Raw genomic sequence first — 16680 nt, 5'->3', positions numbered from 1 at the left:
GATGTTGATTACTATCTTATATTGAGTTCTCTTGAAATTAAGCTTTAGTTTCATTCTTTACCTTTTATGTGTTTTGTTCATACCTCTGCCGAGCCTTTTTGTCTCTGCCTCATTGCTTTTCAGTAGAATCGCCACAAAATTTCAGTACCATAGATGTATGACTTATGGAAGAGTCCTCAACGGAATCTCAGAAAGTAGAAAACAAATAAAACATCATCTAATTTGTGGAACCCAGAAACTAGAAAACAAATAAGACATCATATCATTTGTGGAACTTGGATCCAACAATAGTCTTCCATATGTCTAACATCCAAATGAAAACTTTCTGAAATTTTCGTGCACATACTACAGTGACAAACCACTGCATGTCTGGTATTCACCAATTCACTTGTCTGTTCCATTGGAATGAATAATGATGAATTAGTGCCCAAGAATAAGGATCTATCATCCAAGTTATGGATTCTGATCCACTTCATCTGTGGTCGATCCAACCTGAAAACAAGATCGTCTAATTCGTCATGATATAGTAGCAAATTTCCATCGGATTCAAGTAAGTATTCGTAGACAATATTTTTTCCTTCATTGCAGGGATATGGATATAATTTGGAATCATCGAGTTTAGGGTTGTAGGCAACAACAGCTATTTGTTCGAAAGAAATGTAGAGCACTCCATCTACATATTCTACATTGTGCGCCGGTCCATACTTTTCAGAGGAGTCCTCGGTGTCGAAGAATTTAAAAATGGCCAGCTTGATCCATGTTGTCTCTCCAGGTCTGCACATTCTGATTAGGAGTTTTTTGTCCCTATCTAATCTCACTACAAAAATCTCACAATCTGGAGAATCTGGAGGCATAGAAAATGTTGCTTTGTCATCCAACTTCAATATAAAATTCGGTAGGTGAATAATCCGATTAGTGAAAGGTGTATACAAGAAGAGTGGTGCATTAGTCATGTAGGGATACTCTTCTTCATCATTTTCTCGTTTCGCAAAAAGGACCCAACCATATTTCGAAGCAAGAACCTTTGAATCAACAGTGTATTTTTTTATCGTGAGCAGGGTCATAAAGCAACACGAGCGAGGATCAACGGCCATCTTCCATGGCAATGTATCAGCTGATTTGATGCCTCGAATGTTTGCCTGTCGCCAACTCTTGCATACTGCTCGAAAACGTAACTGACCAACGTAGCCAAGACGATTCATGATTGAGAATATGATATCTTCAGGAAGCCTGGACCATGAACTTGACCACTGCCTTTCTATCTTCATCCTCTTTGACTCGGCACCACCACCTACAGCCATTGCAAAAACCAACAAATAGAGTAGCGAATAATTCAATTTCTCGGTTTGCGAGTTGATGTATATTTAGAGGAGAGAGCAGATCACTGACTTGTTCTTTACTCTACAATTTGAACTTCCTTGTGCTACAAGTATTTATTTATGCGACTAGGATTAGGATCCTGTTAGGAAAGAGAAAAACCTTACACAACGCAGCAATGCTACACTCAAATTTAAGTTAAATATTGATTCCATTCTTTTTCAATCACTTAACTCCCCATGATTTGCACAAAATTATCTTTTGTTAGTAAATTTCTAAGTAATTATGTCTTGACTAATGTGATATATTCATTGATTAAATATTGGAATAATTTAATAAATATTTACAGTAGTTGTAAAATTTTATGATATAATAGATAAATTACTCATCAACTTGCTAAGATTTTTTTTAATATTACTTAAAAGTGAATTATTGTTGTCAACAAAATGTTTGACGGTTAATAAGTTGGGGTCACTTCAAATAGCCTCGGCCCCATTTTTTTTCTTTTATATTTTTATTTTCACCCTAGCTGTGCCCGTGCTAGTTTTTGAATCACTGCAACATTTTGGCGCCCATTCGGTCGTTCAAAATCCCCAGAACTCTCTAATCCATGGGTTAGGGTTAGGGTTAGGGTTAGGTTTTCGCTATCTCAATTGTCGGATTGGATCACCCACAAACCGCAAGTTCTTGAACAAATTACAGAATTGCCACTTCCATTACTTAATTCCATTATCGCAAACTCTAATTCTAAATTCCTTCTGGTTCTTTGCTTGGGGCGGGGCATCACAATTGATGTATTTATCATGAGTTATTATAATGGGGTGTCTTTGGCCTGTCAGCTTTCTCATCTTGCTTGATGCTGTCTTCAGCTTTGTAAGTTTGCTATAAAGTTTGTAATTCTGTGCAGCGACCTTGAGGATTTCTTGATTAAGTACATATTTTGTGTGTGTTAATTCGAGGAGACTAGATAATAATTGTTGCCCTTTGAATTTGTGAAATAAATTGCCTATTCATAGGTTTCATATTGGTATGATTGAATGTAACAAATTCTGTTCTTGACTTTGCATTACATGAGATAGAACATGTTCGAGGGTATGTTGTAATTGTTTGTGAAGGGGCCATTTAGCTTCGTTTACTACATCATTTCTAATAAATCAGTTTTCATGTATTTTGTGGCTTGCGTCCTTTGAAATAGAATGAAAATCCGGTTTTGCCCCCATCTGGCCTATCACATATAGTCTGCTGAGGGAATTGTTGGTTGACTTTTTGTCCTATGTGTATGCCTATGCATGTGTGTCTCTTAATTGGCGAACAACATTCTTACTAGTACTTTCCCTGGAAAAACAACAACTAAAGCCGATGCTCAGTTTCTCTCCCTACAACTGTGGAATGCAAAATGTCAAATTCCGTGCAACTTCTTTGTGATAGAAACCACTGCAGTTAAGAGTAATCCAGCTTGGTCTTGCATGCTTTAGAGATGCTTGAACCCATTTCTGATTGTAAGCTTATTTGAGTTTTGTGCAGGATAGCTTCGGACCTTCTTTGCTGACAGAGGCTTGGAATATGCTGCCTTTACTCACAGCATACGGAGTACTGTTTTCAGAAGTATGATTACTGGCCTTTTTATTTCAACAGAAGTTTTAACATGGACTTTTTATTTGTCTCAGGATTTTTTGTTGGGTGCAATTTTGCTTATGGTTGCTTTCTTCACCAACTCTGTTTCACTCTACATCTAGGAAGCTGTTTATGTAGTGAATACTGGGATGCTGACTTTAGATAAATCAAATTTTTTTACAAGCTGATTTTGAAATAATAAAATTTGCTGTAATCTTGCTTTGACCACTGTACTGTAATTTTTTTTTTTTTGTTTGGGTCTATGATATATGTCAAATAATATAAGACTGTGGATAATATCTTATTGTTTTCCATTAAATTGTACTTAATCCTGTTGCGCGCATTTTGCTTATGCTTGTCATTATGTTCCTAAGCTCTTTGCTTTTTTTTTTTCCTGGGAATAGATGTTTCTAAGATGTTAAAACTTCTGTAAATTTTAAATAACAATCCTCCGTATCAATTTTCATATGGGTCAGTAGTTGTATTATTAATTTAAGAGCTTTCACTGTTAAGTCATTAACCAAAATACCAAATCCCAGAAATCAGAAAACAAATAAGATAGAAAAACTGTTTATTATCTTAGCTGTTGAGGCAGTGGATCCAAAAATTTTCCAGATTTTTCCAGAAAGAAAAATAGTTAATAATTTTGTGAAATTTCCTGGCATGGAGATCTAAGGCTCTGGTGAAATTTCTCTGGATGTACAGTATTCGCCAATTTGTTTGTCACATCACCCGGAAAGAATAGTGCCATATAACCACCCAAGAATAATGATCTTTTTTCCAAGTTCTGCAGTCTTATCCTCTTCAATGTGTGCCCGATTCAACCAAAAATCATGATATTTTCCTCTGTAACCACCTAGATTTATTACCTCTCCATCAATTTAACTCTTTCTTCTTATCCCTTTTTTGCAATTATAACTTTTCGTTTTGATAATGTGTTATGAACTTAAGCAGGACAAAGAAGACGTAAGCAAAAAATATCTTTAAAATTTTGAAGAAATTGTTAATAAAATTGTAAGAAGAAGTGTAAGGTGCTAGATTAAGTTTGAAAACTGTGAAAAAACAAATGAGGGGAAAGTTGCAATGGGTGCAACATAGCGGATTATGAATCTGGAAAGTAATCTTAAAAAATAACTAAATCTATGAATGGTTAACTAAATTGAACACAATTGGGATTAGAGATGGCAATTTGACTCGGCCTGAGTTTTAACCTGATTGACTCAACCCAAATTTTCGGGTCTCGAGACGAGTTTGGGCAAAAAATTTAAGGCTCGATCAAATTCAGGTAAGAGTTCGGAACCTAACAAACCCAACTCGACCTTAAATTAAACAAATAATGAAAATTATGAATATTTGGGTTTATGGAAATGCATATGGGAAAAATTATGGATTTTTTTTTTTTTAATTTTTATGCTGGATTGTGGAATTGAATTGTGAAATTGTGTGTTTTTATTTGCATAAGACATGATTTTTTTTTAATTTTTTATGAAAAATTATAAACATACAATGGTTCTAGAAAAAACAATTTTGTTTTACATCATTGACAAACAAAGTAAAATCTGACAAACAAAACAAAATATTTAAGATGGGAGAAAAAGTATTGTGCAGGCTCAAAAAAATTCCGACCCGAACTTAGCCCAAATGGGGTCGAGCAAAAATGCAAATAACCAATTTTTTTTTTTGGGTTGGGCCTTCAATTTTACGTATGTATATATGTCTATATGCATGTGTGGACATATGTACATGTATATATAAGTTTTTATTACTTTTATACGATAATTACGCAATATAAGTTTTAATTAATCTAGATCACACAATATAAAACATGTTCATAGCGAGCACATAGAGCTGGCAAAATGAGTCATCGAGTTGTGTTCCTATCGTGTCAACTTCGTGTCGTATCAGATTTACGTTGACCTAAACACGACTCATTTAATAATTGCCTCAAAATGTTGAGACTTAACTCAGCACGGAAAATATTCGAGTTATCCAGTAACCCGTTTAATAGCTATCTATTTAATAAAATTTACATAAAATATTTGCATACTATATATATATATATATAGAGTTTATCGATACCATAAAATATATAGATCTACTAAAATATTACATATTTACGCTATATGTAAATAATATTATATATTGATATTATAAAATATGCATGTCCACCAATATTTTATACATTTACAATATTGAAGTTCTAAATCTATATAAAATTTTATAAATAAAACATTATGTATATATGTTCATCATTTCAGAAAATATAAATAAAAAGAGAGAATCATATCTAATATTTGAGTTTTGATTTCAAGGACCTACATATTAATTTAGAATAAAAAATATAATCATATCATTGATTGGGTAAATGAGTCAAGAACTTCAACTCGAACCCTTCTTGTATCTTTCATTATATGTTCTAAATAATAGGTAGGGGTCCTGCCTAACCCCCCCACCATAGAGTGGCATGCTTATTGAAAAAAAAAAACCTTATTTATTCTTTTTATCCTAGCTGAATAATAATTAAACTTCATTTGGGATGAGAATAATATTCATAAATTATTAGTTTGATAACCATATTTTATCTTCTATCAGAGGACATCTTTTTCGCATTCTTGAACCGCCTTAGCATGAAAAGTTGCTTGAGAAAATCGGTCTGCAAATAGTTTTACATGATAAGTATGTCTGTTCTTTGTTTTATATGGATATGTTGGAATGTGTATATATGTGCCAAACTGGTTATGAATTGTGCTATCATTGTTGTTGCGGTTGTCATGAAACTTTGAATAGTTATGAAGTACTTGTAAGCATTTATGTCGTTCTGTACACACAGCTCTTTCTCGTGTGGAATAGTATTGCTTGCTTCCTTCAAACTGGAAAGTAACGGATACTTCAATCACATGATCAGAGAAAATGATTGCTGTTTTCACTTGAATGCTTTATATTTTGAGCCCAAGGGAAGAATGCAAATGCTCTAGAAACAATGCTCTCATTTAGCTTCTGGATAATTGGGCTTTGTTTAGGAGCAGAGTGTGGTATGTTTATGTTTTCCATAAGTAATCTAAAGCTTTTTTATCCATGTCACTTGGATTTTGTAAATAGTTATTAATCACTTTATGAATGACACATCACATGCCGCATCACTTGAAATATAAAATTTAAGATATTTATCATTATTTGTTTAATAGTATCAAATTTCGATAAGATTAATAAAATTTCACAATCTACAGTGTCCGGCGAATTTGTAATTTATCATTATTTATTTAATAGTATCAAATTTCAATAAGATTAATAAAATTTTACCATCTACAGTGTCCGGCGAATTTGTAATTAATGTTGCTTTACTTATTATCAAACATAGTTGAAAATTCAGCAGTTAGATGTCTCATCTCTTGTTTATAACGTTGTATCAGTAGTTAAACAAAAACGATAAACAATTGGCCAAAAATTAACAGATGAGAAAAAAAAATGAACAGCAAAATCAAACATCAAAACAGGGCAGGGAAAATGTCGAGCAAATATTATTGATCGTAAATGAAATGATCAGAACAGACGGCTACTTTTTGTTTCTACCCAAAAAATTCTCCCATTCAGGATTCATTACACAGCCGAAGATCCAAATTAAGTACCCTTTTCGTAAAATTGCCAAAACTCATTTTATTATAAATTAGATAATACACATGTTTACAAAGAATTTTTTTAAAAAAAAATTTGGCCGTAGGGTCAAATTTATTAATTAAAAAATAAAAATTATAGCAGGATGGGTATATAGTTATGTACATGCGAATTCAAAGTTCAAAAAAGAAAGTATATAAGAGAGCTTGACCGAAATGTTATAAATTACTATTAGAATTTCTAATTTCATTTTTCTGCCAACACACGATTTTGCAATAAATTCCCTGGATCTCAAGAATTTTGTTACATGATTAGACGAGGGATAATTTTGGATGACCCTCGTGAATTAATTATCTCCAAATAATTTTTTATTTTAAAAAATATCAATTTACCCTATTTTTATTAAAAGGAGACAAAAATATTTTTATCAACCCACCCTTATTTTTTTTCCCTTATCTTTTGAATAAAAATGAGATAACTTGAGGATTTAAAAAAATAAGGAGTGGTTTGAAGATAGTCAATTCATGAGAGGATAATTCGAAATTTAGCCATTAGACAATGAGGCATTAGCGTCATTGGACTTTCCCATCATTAGACAAAGAAATCCCGTTATTAGCCATAAATCAATAGAGCTGGCAAAATTTGACACGACCCGATTACCCAACATGAACACAACACAAATAAATGGATATGAGTCGTCAAATTTAATACGATTATTAAATAAGTTGGGTCCGGGTTGATAAGATTTTTTTTCGTGTCGAGTTAGGGTTAAAGTTCTTGATTCATTTACCCGATCAATGACACGATTATAGTTTCTATTTTAAAATAATTTGCAGGTTCTTGTCATCAAAACTCAAATATTAGAAATAATTCTCTCTTTTATTTTTATTTTTTGAAAAGATGAATATAAACACAGTGTTTTATTTATAAAATTTTATATACATTTTGAGTTTCAATAATGTAAATGTGTAATATTTTGGTAGATATGTATATTTTATAATATCGATAAATAATGTATATATTTATATATGTGTGACAGTGTGTAAATATTTGATGTAAATTTTATTTTTATATAGATATTATGTGGGTTATTGGATAACCCAATTATTTTTCCGTGTCGGGTTTGGGTCTTAATATTTTGACACGATTATTAAATGGGTCAGGTTTGGGTCGACGTAAATTTGACACGACCCGATAACTCGTTTTGCCAGCTCTAAAATCAATGGCAGATAATAAATGTGTTATATGTATTTAATTATGCGTATATATATGTACACGTTATCTCTCATATTTGGCCTCCAGAATATTAAGAAAGTTTAAGGACCATAAATTGTAGCCATTAGATAATTATCTATACGATGTATGGTTACTCAAAGGATTGAATGTTCTCAGCGTTCGACAAGGAATTTTGCCTTTGCTCCTTTTATTCATCTACCGATACTCCCTTGACCAATTTCATTATATGTGATATATTTAACATTTTGAATTTTGTATATTAGTGTATGTAATTTTATAAATTAAGTGAAACATTTCTCTATGAGAAAATTGAAAAAAAAAAATAATTGAGATAGGTATTCTATTTTTCTCAAGTATCATTGGGAAGATTTTTGTTATTGAATGTTGTCAGTTGATCTAGTTGATAGAAGTTCTCGTTAATTTTTCCTTTTTAAGATATAATACATAAAGAAGAAAATGCCAAACGATCCTTTTTAAAATCAGAAGAAGAAGAAGACAAGAGTGTGTATAGAATGAATATATATATATATATATGTTCTAGCTATCGAAATCAATTAAATAATAATTTTATTAATACGTCAATGTACTTTGAAAAGTATAGAACTTTTAGTTAATGATCAATTGGACAAATTTTTGGTTTCTTAAAAAAATTATGCATAAATTGTTCTAAAATCATATATCGTTTGTTTTAGATGAGAATAAAAATAGTTTAAAATCCTTTTTTTTTCACACTCTTCGTCTAGTCATGTGTATTAAAGATTCACCGTTTTTTATTTTATTTTATTTCTTTTAAAGCTAGGATTGGCAAATCCGAATTGATTTTTTTTGTCTCTACCTCTTCAAGATTCAAGTAGGGATGGTTAGGGAAAAAATTGCTTGAAAATCATTCCATTAAGCCCTTGGGGAACACATTTAGAAGTTGTGAGGCATGCATAGTGTGAAAAAAATTAAAATAAAAATCACCACTCATGTACAAGTAAGTTTTTAATGTCCTAAAAACATATAGTATATATGAATGAAAAGTGAGTCATGATAGGATATAAGCTCTTGCACAAATTTTTTATATAAAAACTGATGTATCAATATACTATTGGTTGGATAAAATATAAGACGTAATATAATTATTGAAGTGGATCCATATGAAAATATTTAACCAATAATTTAATAACAAGTCAGTTTTGTATAAAAGTTAATATATATCCCTATCATTAATTCATTATTAATGAAAAATATCAACATAATTTTATCCATAAAGATTTGTACTTGTTTATCTGTTTTTCGCTAAATCCTTAATGCCAGTATTTATTTGCTTTTCAAGGATGAAAGTTAAAATTTCTACTCAAATTGATTTTGAAATATTGGAGAAAATTAACTTCTTTCTCTAACATCAAAGGATATTGTGGAGGTACTTCTCTTTCAGCCATTTCTTCTTCATCACAGTTGGAAGCCTATTCCACATGTTTGAGAATGACAATGTATCCCCATCACGTAAAATAATGCTAAACTCTTCATCAGGGCAAGGCGTGAACATTTTATAAAGATAGGTATTTTCAGATACTTGTTTTGATAGCCGGGTTGCTCGATAATCCTGAGCTTGCCTTGTACTGTCTTTCTGTTTGGTAAGTGTATTTTCAGATACCTGTTTGTTTTAATTGTAGGAACGAGATTCTCTTCTAATCTTAATCATTTTGAGTTAAGAAATCATAAAAGGCCATTCTTTTTTTTTTTCCCACAAGAAAGTTAGTATGCGAAGATAACCTTACACACGCGTACATTGTGGCCCAATGTGTCCCTCTATATGATTTATCGTTCAACAGTGATTGTGTTAACGATTGATACTAACAGCTTCTGATATATTGTTGGCTGAAAGGTGAATTCAAACACCTTTGCCAGCAAACGACAGCGTTTCCAGTAGTGTTCAGAAGCTTTAAGTGATCACGTGAGAAGCACAGCCAATCCTTTGTTTCTAAACGGCAACACATGAGTGCGTTTTGGATATACTCAACTTAAGTGGAGTCACGGGTTCTTCACGTGATAGTCAGCTGAAGCTGAGTTCGTTAAATAACAGACTCATAGTACACGTGTCAAGGAGCTGTGCAATCTGGGTTGTTAGAGCTGTTACAAGACTGGTATATAAGCTGCAGCCTTCTGGTTTGGAGATCATCGTGCGTGATAGAGATTGAGGGAAGTCTGAGAGGAAGTGTCTTACTTGTTCTTGTTCTTAGAATCTCTGTAACAAAACTTCTTGAATCATTCAATAAAGCTGTCTGAGGAATTCACTCGTGGATGTAAGCCATTAATGGCTGAACCACGTTAAAGCTTGTGCTCTGTTTTGTGTGATTGATTTTCTTGCTGGTTTTGGTTTCTAAGGTTGTAATTAATCCTTTTTGTTACGAGTCTTATTGGGTTTAGTTGATTCTCTGAAGTTGATCTAAGCTGATATTGCATCCTGATTAATCTTGGCTGAGAATCTTGGGAGGATCTGGTTCTTGATCAAAGCATAGCTAACGAACCAGATTCAACATATATATCTTTTGATAAAGAATTGGGTTTTCAAAATTTATTACGTGTTTTATTTTGTTTCCAATTCTTGTTCTCAAAGCAGCCGTTTCGAAAGCTCAAATAATTTACCAAATGATTGACTCATTAATTTGGTGTTCACCATTTCATCATGGATAATTATATTATTTATTGAACCCTTTCTTCATGTCGTTATTCAGCCACTTGCCCATTTCCATTAAATCTGACAAAATATATTTCTTCAGCCTGCCACTTGTAGTAATACATATTTATAAAATTAACATCGCCAAAACACTCTTCATATTAGATTTTATTTCTCATTTAAAGAGGTTCATAATTAAAAAGAACTCTAAAAAACTCTTCAAATAAATTAGTGCTTCTCTCTGGAAGAGCTCTTTAAAGTTTTTAATTTAATATTCTATTATTTTTTATCTTATATTATTTTTCAAATTTAGATACTATTATTTATAAGATATCAACAGTGCATCAAATTCTAATTTTGATTATATTATACGGGATAATGTTGTCTGCAGAGATGATGAGGAGGAGGAGGATTATTTGCTATTTGACAAGCGCGTTATTAAGGGAAAAAACTACAATTTTAAAGATTGTTACAGAACATAAATTGTCCATTGCAACTGCTATCAGTAACATCATTGTATATGGCACTTTTGATACGCAATTGTATCTAAGAATTTTTAGTTGAAAATATCAATTTGGGTTTCAAACTTGCACATATAAGAAAGATATACTTTAAATATTTAAACAGACATGTGTTTAATTGTTTAACAATCATGCTATGTTTAACATTTTTGGATTCAGAATGTCTTCAAAATGAAATAAAATAAATAATAAATTAGTATGGTTGCATTTCTCGAAAATAATGTAAAATAATAACAAGGGTTGAACTTGGAATTAGGTTGCCAAAATTCTCCAAATCTCAATCGAGGATTAAGGATCCCATCCTGAGCAAGTCAGATTCAGTACAAAATTTTGTCCTATATGACTATTTGGATCGAGATTGGGGATCAAATTTTATCATAATTCACTCTTTATAAGAGGAATCTAGAACGCTTAAAATTTCGGATCAAATTCCAATGTCCTGAAATATGAGTTTCTAGAAGCATAAGATAAGTCAGTTTGATAAAAAAAAAAAAAGTGATATGACATGTCAGTCATAAAAGTATGATAAGTCGTTTATGACAGAATCTGTAACGTATCACAGCAAACTCACATCATTCTAGACATTTAAAAATACCAGTCAGGATTCAGGATGGAATTTGAGACACATTGTTTGTCCCTATTTAATATTCGAAATAGGATTCAAGATGATTTTTTCCACCCAATTTACTATTCGGGACGAGATGGGCATTCGCAAATCCCGATTCAAATGCTACTGGGAATAAGACAGCTGACCAAGTGGACTCCTGCCCCAATAACTCCAGTGCTGAGGGCTTAGACCACAAGCCCAGATTACCAAGAGAATGTTCGGATAATAGGTCGTTCGTTTGCCAATTAGGGCTTTGGCTGAGTGATGACCAATGCTCCTAGTGCGAACACTGGTGGGGACTCAATTTTTATTCAAACTCCCAATAGATTTCATAGTATTTCCGCTTAGCTGACTACACGGCTATGTCGCGGAATCCCGTAATAGATAATAATCGCATCCCGCAAATACATATCATAACTTTGCTAATTTGGGATCCTTGTGAAAATCTTGCGCTTTGGCTTTTGATAGCTTGTGTGATTGATTTAAGCTAATTTTGATATCGATGCAGAAACACTAGTTAAAACCAACTTGCATTCAGAATAATAGAAACAGGAGATAACAATTAATAATAGTACATAACAGAACATCGGAAAAGATCCACTCATTGTATTTGTAAATTACAGAAACCAAGAATCACCAAAACGATATCGCAGCCAAGAGGATCCAATATTCCAACACTCAATTAGTAATCAAAATACACGTCCTCAACCAAGCCGCACCAACGGGCTACCAAAAGCACACTAAAAAATAAAATAAAATAAGAAGTATGTACATGTGATAAAATAATAATAATAAAAATAATAATCATCATCATCAAAATTACTCTATGAGTTTAATTAATTACTTACATTAAAGCGCAAAGGCCGCAAAACAACTTACAAAAAGCTTCCATGCAAGAATAGCAACAGCTCGGTGGCGATCCCCGTGCTACATCCTCCGTCGACTGATATGGCGACGACGACGTCTCTGCTTCTGAGTCTGAAATCATTGTTATTAAGGGTATAACTTAATTAGATCAATTTAATGATTATATACAATCTAATTAGATGTGTATGCGTACGGTTCTGTTCTGTGTATTTATATAATGGATGCGTGGGAAGTAAGGTCCATGTTCAAGTCAATTATAAATATTTGTTTCATCGTGGACCGAGTGCCATGAGCTCATTTCTTGTTGGTGCCGCTTTCATTGCTTATACGTCCACCGACTACTTTAATTAGCTATTTATTGATTTATTCGATACTAATTAATAATTATAAAAGTCTAACATATAACATGTATAACCGAGTAATTAACCGAGTAAAATTTTTATATAGATAATACGAGGCACCACCAATCTCTATCGATCACGTCACATTATTAATTGTGACCATATTAAGCTTTGCGTTTGGAGAATTAAATACATCGGATAATTCTTTGCAAATAATAATAATAAAATCTAATGATAGAGGATGACCTGAAAGAGGCCCGAATATTTTATTAAAATAAATTATGTCTCTACTATAAAATCTAATTTTTGTAATTATACTGTTAAATGTATTAGATGGAATGATTTTATGTTTTTCCTTGTATTAAAGCAAAAAAAGAAAAGAAAAGAAAATTAATATGCGTATAAAATAAAAGAAGGGAATGATTACGGTGTCAAGTCGGTACCAATATCCGTAAGTTAAAAGAAGGTCGTATTAATATTTAAAACATCAAAAAATGTCACGTATATGTAGGTTAATTATTATAAACATATATTTTGTTAGAACCAATTAGATCAAAGTTGAAATCATATCTAAACGACTAAAACTTGTATCTTGTTTTTGTTTTTGTTTCTCGTGTGCAACGAAGGTAATTAAGAAATTCAAGCAAGTCTTTTTATATTCATTCGTTTTTCAAGTGTTTTAATTGACTAAAATTTTATGTATATAAAGAATATGAACCCTATCATACATGACGTTGCCTTGTAGCAGTTATAAATTTTGATAATATTATTCATTCTTTACCATTTTATATTCCCATTACCCTATGGCAGCTGTTGGATCAAGGGCTTTTGTTACAATTTCCTATCAGGTTATCCATCATTAAATTATTTCGGTATCAACATGCTTAAGTATGTAATTTTTAGGTAAATGTTGTCATAGTCCTCTGAAACCCAGTTGGTACTCTAAAAATAAACATTAAACCATTTAACTTCATTCTTCCATAATCATAAGGGTAGTCGCTGACATTCATAAACACAACAACCGAGTAAGCCCACGTCTAGAGAGTTTATCTCACTTAAAATGGAGGTCTCAAAAATGCACCATCAAACTATATTTGGTCACCGGCCAGCCACTGTAGATTTGTAGGCAAAAACCATTTAGTCACTTTCAGGCATTTAAAAGTTCATACTATGGTGTTAACGTGTAGCCATATATTAACTCTGGTTTTAAAATGGTGAGTTTAAGAGGTGTGCGAGGCTAAAGAAGCTTGGTTAAGTATTTAGTAAGCATATCAATAGCAGTTTCTGGAGAGGGATGAAATTGAATTTTAACTGCATATATATTCAGCATGGTTGCAAAATTGGGAATAAATGTAAGTAACAAATTGCAATTTTCTTAAACATTCTGTTTAAAATTGGTGATAGGAATTGCTGTTTGCTGAGCTAGCAATGATGACAAGAATAAAAAGATACTGTTACTTGTACCATAAACATATATCAGGTGTGGAGGTGAGACTATATAGCAATTAATTCATAACCGTTCGATGATGGACTGGGACATAAGGATTTGGATCCCATTCAAAACAGTTAACAATGAATCGGTTTATAGCCCATTCCTGCCTGATCAGTATGCGAAATATGGGCTTTAATCTGGTCCAACATTTATAACATAGACTAAATCCGGGCCCAGACTTTGCACCTTCCGCATGAGGGCACATGAGAGGACTTCATTCATAAGTGTCATGTTCTTTTCCAAATTGGTGCGATGCGAAAGGATATTCAACCCAACATGGATTCCACTGTTTATTTATTGAATGGTAAATCGGAATATAACTTTTGAAATTATTTCAAAATCTAATGCATAACAATAATACTCTTAGTTCGTATGAATATATTCTTATGTGGTTTCACATTAAATTTGATAATGTTAGAATCCTCATCTTGGAAATTATGCAAAGATATAACTATTATCGACAAAAGTGCTTTTCTTTATTCTAGAATCAAAGTTTGAACATAATAATTCTACGGCAAACGAAAAACTCTATTTGCTGATCATATTTTTACTATTATTTAGCTCTAGAGATGAAGATTCTAACAATACAAAATACGACTTCAACTAATATTGAAAGGTGACTTCAAGTGGCAACTTGTGGATGTTGACGGTAAGTAGTTTTTTTTAATTAATAAATTTACATGTATTAAAATATTAACAGATCTAATTAATATTAATTTAATATATTAATATAAAATATTAAAATACAAAATACAATCCATATATTACACTAAAGATGATATTGCATTATTACTTAATGGTGTAATGCAATGTAATAAGACTTATGATATACGATAACTTAATACAAGATAGTGTAGTGCGCCAAACAAGAATAAGGAAAGATCCACTCATGGTAAAGAAACGTAAAATCACCAAAACGATGTCTCCAACAGAGAATCAAAGTATCCAACACCCCTATTAAAAATAGGGGAAAATCCATACAACACATCATCCTAGTACACGTCCTCAACACAGCAGCACCAACTAGCGACCATAAACACACTGACAAAACAAAAACATACATGAAAGTTAGAGATTATGAATATAAAAATTTACTGATATGAATATTTTTTTAAAAATAAAATTTGTATTTTCTACAATTTTCATGCTTCAAAGATTAACTGTAAGAATTTTTTCTCATCGGTGTGAAGATTTACGCATTTTAAATTTCACCCTATAAGTGCTAAATATAAGTCGTTCATCGATAAAAACTTGCCTTCAGGTAAAGATATTTTACTTATAGCACTATAAAGGTGTTGGAGTTATGAAGCTCAAATCTGAACTTAGGGATATGTATGACACATCGCTTGTTTGTCAGGAAGAATAACGACATGTCGAGCATTAGAGTTCAAAGTAGCTGAATAATACAAACGTTATGTCGGCTGGATGCATTAGTAATGCACGTGATACGTCACATGTTCCACTAATTCAAACGGCAGCCACATCTGCGTTTTAGTTAGCAGATTGCGTGAACAATTGACAAGTGTCCCAGAGCAAATTCAAGAAGTGGTTTTTTCTGTTAGATCACGTGGGAGGCAGCTGGAGATCTTCTTGGCTGGAAACCCAGGAGCGTGAGCTGACTTCTTGGGGTTCTTTTATATTGTTCTTAGTGGAGTATAAAAGGTCCTAGGATCTGTTACTAAGGGTATTGGTTGAGTTGCATGTACTCTTCATATTTGTAACTTGTTCTCTGGAAATCAATAAAAACTTGTTTATCTTTTCACAGTGGATGTAGGCAAGAAATTGGCCGAACCACTATAATCCTTGGTGCAAGTATGTGATATGTTTTTCTTTAATTGTGTGTGTTTGATTTCAGTTACCAAACGTAATTCCTGTTAAAGCTCAGTTTAGTGTTAGTTCCAGAACAAGATCAAGTTTTATAGAGTGGGTCTTGGGGGTTCCAAGTTGATCTTGGTGATTGATTTGGTTTCAACAAATTGCACTGTTGCATTTGCATTTGCACTATCAGCAGCACATGGAATAGAAGTGGATGAACCAAAAACTTACACTGAAGCTGTCAGTAGTAAGGACTCAAAGAAATGGATTGCAGCTATGGATGAAGAAATGAGATCATTGATCAAGAACCACACCTGGGATCTGATTCCAAAACCAACAAAGAAGAAAGTAGTTGGCTGCAAGTGGATCTATAAGATCAAAGAGGGTATACCAGGAGTTGAACCATTTAGATTCAAAGCCAGGCTGGTTGCCAAAGGCTTCACACAAAAGGAGGGGATTAATTTCAATGAGGTTTTTTCCCCAGTGGTGAGACACTCTTCCTTGAGGATCCTATTAGCACTTGTTGCAGTGCATGACATGCACCTGGAATAGATGGATGTCAAGACTGCATTCCTTCATGGTGAATTGGAAGAAAT

At 32.5% G+C, this 16680-nt stretch overlaps 1 protein-coding gene across 1 annotated transcript; it reads right to left on the bottom strand.

Moving 5' to 3' along the window:
* Positions 1-257: 257 nt before the first annotated feature.
* LOC112098146 (F-box protein At1g49360-like) lies at positions 258-1301 on the bottom strand. Its single transcript, XM_024183774.1, has one exon. It carries the CDS (start codon positions 1299-1301, stop codon positions 258-260), a length of 1044 nt encoding a protein of 347 aa, XP_024039542.1.
* Between the last annotated feature and the right edge of the window lie 15379 nt (positions 1302-16680).

This window comes from Citrus clementina, unplaced genomic scaffold, assembly GCF_000493195.1.
Source record: "Citrus clementina cultivar Clemenules unplaced genomic scaffold, Citrus_clementina_v1.0 scaffold_5, whole genome shotgun sequence".
NCBI classification, from domain to species: domain Eukaryota; kingdom Viridiplantae; phylum Streptophyta; class Magnoliopsida; order Sapindales; family Rutaceae; genus Citrus; species Citrus x clementina.
The sequence above is the reverse complement of the archived record's forward strand: the minus strand, read 5'-3'. Positions and strand labels throughout refer to the sequence as shown.

Coding starts and splice junctions, on each gene's coding strand:
- LOC112098146 (XM_024183774.1), bottom strand. CDS start 1,301: ATGGCTGTAGGTGGTGGTGCCGAGTCAAAGAGGATGAAGATAGAAAGG.